This window comes from Oryza sativa, chromosome 12 (genome assembly GCF_034140825.1).
Source record: "Oryza sativa Japonica Group chromosome 12, ASM3414082v1".
NCBI lineage: Eukaryota > Viridiplantae > Streptophyta > Magnoliopsida > Poales > Poaceae > Oryza > Oryza sativa.
The window spans coordinates 23,824,133-23,828,382 of record NC_089046.1 but is presented as its reverse complement, the minus strand read 5'-3'; the positions used below and the strand labels follow the sequence as shown (position 1 = coordinate 23,828,382).

General features: G+C 40.9%; 1 protein-coding gene across 1 annotated transcript; it reads left to right on the top strand.

The window, feature by feature from the left end:
• Positions 1-1,690: 1,690 nt before the first annotated feature.
• LOC4352537 (transcription factor JAMYB-like) lies at positions 1,691-3,988 on the top strand. Its single transcript, XM_015763368.3, has 3 exons — positions 1,691-2,107; positions 2,220-2,349; positions 3,231-3,988. Exons 1-3 carry the CDS (start codon positions 1,840-1,842, stop codon positions 3,733-3,735), a joined length of 903 nt encoding a protein of 300 aa, XP_015618854.1. The 5' UTR covers positions 1,691-1,839; the 3' UTR covers positions 3,736-3,988.
• Positions 3,989-4,250: the final 262 nt, after the last annotated feature.

The window sequence follows — 4,250 nt, the reverse complement described above, 5'->3', positions numbered from 1 at the left end:
TGTTGTCAAGAGTTTGGTTTCTTCCTTAGTTCATCTAGTGTGCCCTCCCTCTTCCCTCTAACCCTCTATGATCTGCGTTAGTAGGTTGTAGCTGTAAAATCTCCTTTTTCCTGCTAATATATCGATGCGCAAGGCTTTTACACGTTAAAAAAATATATGTTATGTGGTTTCGGACGGTGGTTAAACAGAAGGTCATCCTCTTCTCCTCTATTTTCATTATTCTCTCTCTCATCCCCTCTTTAGAAAACGATCGTTAATAGCTACTGGCCCGTATCGATAAAATTAAGAAATTACAATCAACAGGAATAGAAAGCATATGGCCATAGTTTTTTTTGTTCTTGTTGCAACCAGCTGTTCTCGATGAATGTAATACACATGTGGTGGTTACCATCTCTTAGCTAGCCTCCCTTGTGTGTCATGCATCAAAGAAATGAAAGTTGTTGCCTGTCCTAGCCATTTCTAGCATCCCCAATAACCTAGCTTTCCCTTGTGTCCAATTCATCTCTCTCTCTCTCTCTGAATGGTCATGGGAGAGATGGAAAGGCAGCTAATGGAGCAAATCATTTGACATGGTCGTGTAACTGACTGAATTGAAAGGTGGCAATATATGTAGAGCTAGTGCTCCTTGCATTGTTCACGTGGGAACTACTCATGCATCGATGTGCTAAAAAGCAAGTAATTAAGCTTAGAAGGTGTTCGAAACAGAAGTGTGATGTGAGAGAGATGAAAGTGATTATGTTTTTGTTACATGGCAATCGTTAAGCATAGCATGTGCAAAAGGATGAGATTGCAATAGAGAGAGAGAGAGAGAGAGAAGGGAGAAGTGGATGTGGCTTGTGCTTGGTTGCTAACATGCATGGGCAATGGTTAATTGACTCATAGCAAGCCTACTTTTTGAGTGGTTGCAACATCTTAACCAAAATGGTTTGGGCAGTGCTCACATGCAACATGGATTATTATTAGCCTTTTATTTTATATTGCTATTATGGAAGCTATATCACCCCAACGTTTAGCCTTCAGCTTATAAGCAGAAGCAAAAAATTGGATTTTAAAACTTTATTTTAGAGGTAATTTTGGGGTTTTTTAATCATAGTTTATTCTTTAACATTTAATTTTAAATCATTAATAAAACATATATAATTGTTTTACTGACAATTATTTTCAATCGTAAATAAACCATTTTGCTTATAATATGTAGATCGGTGCACAATAAGTTAACTACAATAGTACTATAATAAGATATGACATGTGGCAAGTAGAATTTCACGAAAGGAATGAGCCCATTTTATTTCGAGATCTTTAAGAAAAGAACAAAAAAAACAAACCTTTAGATATGAATTAATTAATTGGGTCTCGGAAATTTATAGCGTTAAGTAATCGCTCCTATATATAAATTGGGGGTCTAAATCAAATGTAACAGTAATATGTAAAATGAGTTTGTTCCTTTTTGGCCAAAATTTTGTTTTGTAATCACACAGATCGATCAAAGGCCTCAAGGATACTGATAATTAAGTGATATGTCATCCTCTTTCTGTCTCTCTCTCTCTCTTCCTCTCTCTCCTCGGAGACTCTCTCTCACACACACACTTCTATCACATGCTCATTCTTTCTCTCTCAAGACTACACAACTTTCTCTTTCTCTCTCTCCTCAACACTATATAATGACGGTTGCCAATTGCCATTGCTCTCCCACCAATCCATCTCTCTTCTCTCTCTCTCTCTCTCTACAACTTCTCAGCTAAGCTAAGCCAAGCTAGAGCCATCTAGCTACTTTTGCTGCTTTCTCTCTCCTCCTGCAACACACGACCTAGCTGAGAGCTGAGCTGAGTTGCGCCGGCCATGGCAGCATCGCAGAGGAGCAGGAGCACGGCGGCGCAGCTCGACGTCGACGACCAGGCGGCGGCCGATCAGCTGATGACGATGATGCGGCGGCCAGCGGCGGTACTACAGGATGAGGCCGCCGCCGAGGAGGAGGCCTCCGCGGCGGCAGCGGACCTGCAGCTGGAGCTCCGGCGAGGGCCGTGGACCGTCGACGAGGACCTCACCCTCGTCAACTACATCGCCGACCACGGCGAGGGACGCTGGAACTCCCTCGCCCGCGCCGCCGGTAATCTAATCAAATCAAGTTGTAGTCAATCGATTCGATGTCGATTTGATTCGAATTATATATGGAATCGATGAAAATCGATTTGATGTTTGTGATCGATCGATCGATGAAGGGTTGAAGAGGACGGGGAAGAGCTGCAGGCTGCGGTGGCTGAACTACCTCCGGCCCGACGTGAAGCGCGGCAACTTCACCGCCGACGAGCAGCTGCTCATCCTCGACCTCCACTCCCGATGGGGCAACCGGTAATTAATTAATTATTAACTCACCCATTATTCCGCTCGCTAGTTAATTATTACCCGCTTCGCTCATAAATATTTGACGTTTAGGACATGATCTGTTGAACCAATTCGAAACCTTTTATGGTTCGATTGACACAACAAAAAAAACCCTCCAAATAAATTGGAGGAAATTAAATTAGGAGGCTTGGAAAAGAGGCATGTAATTATAATTGATTAATTAAAATAGTTTATTTGTGGGCATGTAAATCACTATATCAGGTGTAATTTAATTTGTAGGCTCATTAGCTAGCTCTTGATGGTATATATATGGCCATCAATTGTGGACCATACATGGTATGTGTGCACACGTCGCATGTCACGTGCTGTATTTAATATGTACACATATACATGTGGCCACACACACTTGGATGCCACACAAAAACATACTTTGACAATATTAGCTTTAGATATGACACAATAGTTCAAGATACTAGCACAGTTCATATTGTACAAGTCTTCTATCGCTACAGAGGAATATTAATTATTATGCATGCATTATTGGTTTTAATTAATTGATTTGCAAACATATATATGGAGAAAAAGATAGATACAATGATATATACATCAAGCTAAAGCTTCTAGCTAGGCCGGCTAGCTAAGCATGTACAACCAAGATGCCTCTCACTTTCACATAAACAGAGTGCATGAAAGCTGCACGGGTTTTAAAGCTGCACGTCTCTCTTCCTTCCCTCCCTCTCTCTCTTTCTCTCTCTCTACATATATCTCCACTAGTCTAGTGCCACACAACTTAGCTTATATTGTACTCTTTTTCTTGTGTGTTCCCTACCATCAATTTTTTTCTAATTACATTTCGATCCCATTGGGGGTGTGTTGATTATCTGCAGGTGGTCAAAGATAGCGCAGCATTTGCCAGGGAGGACCGACAACGAGATCAAGAACTACTGGAGGACCCGAGTGCAAAAGCATGCCAAGCAGCTGAACTGCGATGCCAACAGTGCTAGGTTCAAGGATGCTATGAGATATCTATGGATGCCTCGCCTCGCCGATGCAAGCCAGCTCGGTGATCACCATGGGTATAATAGTACCACTGCCATGGGCGATGCTCATGGGATGCCAGTGATGACATCGTCGTCGTCGGACTCGTTCGCGACATCAGAGTCATACGATGGGGGCCTTTATGCAAATGTGCAGGACAATGAGATGGTGAATGGTGGGGACTACTGGATGCAGGGAGCAAATAAAGGGTTTTGTAGTAATTATGAGTCAGAGCAACTTCATCCTCATGAGCATAGCCAGTTTCAGGATCCAGATCTTGTTGGTTGGGTTCAGGGCTTTTCTGAGGGCATTTCCGAGAATTTTTGGAGCTTGGAGGACATTTGGAAGATGTAGTGAATTTTGCATTAATTTGTATTGTGGCTATATATACACATACGTACAGGAGTATACATTTTATAATATTGATTGATAACTCGTGGAACAAAGATTAGAGTCAGCTTATTCTAACTTCAAAAGTTACTACGAGAGAAAAAAAGTAAATTTCTTCTTTGATTTTCCTTTTTTTTTGTATGGATGTCGATTGACACATATGTATATGTTGTCCCAACAATGTAAAACATATAAGAAGACGTGATTGTTACTACAACTTTTGGGCACTTTTTTTTTACTGTTTCGCTTCCTTTTCCCTATCAGTTTATTTGTATGTCAAAAACTATATATATACTGCATATCCTAATATTATATGGTGAGTTTTTTATTTTCTATTGCCGATCTTAATTTATATCCTGGTCTCCCGCCCTCTCGAATTCGAAGCGTAAAACTCATCTTAGTGTGTGTAATTCGATACAAAGATTGTACTCACTCCGTTTCAGGTTATAAAACTTTCTAACATTGCATATATTTATATA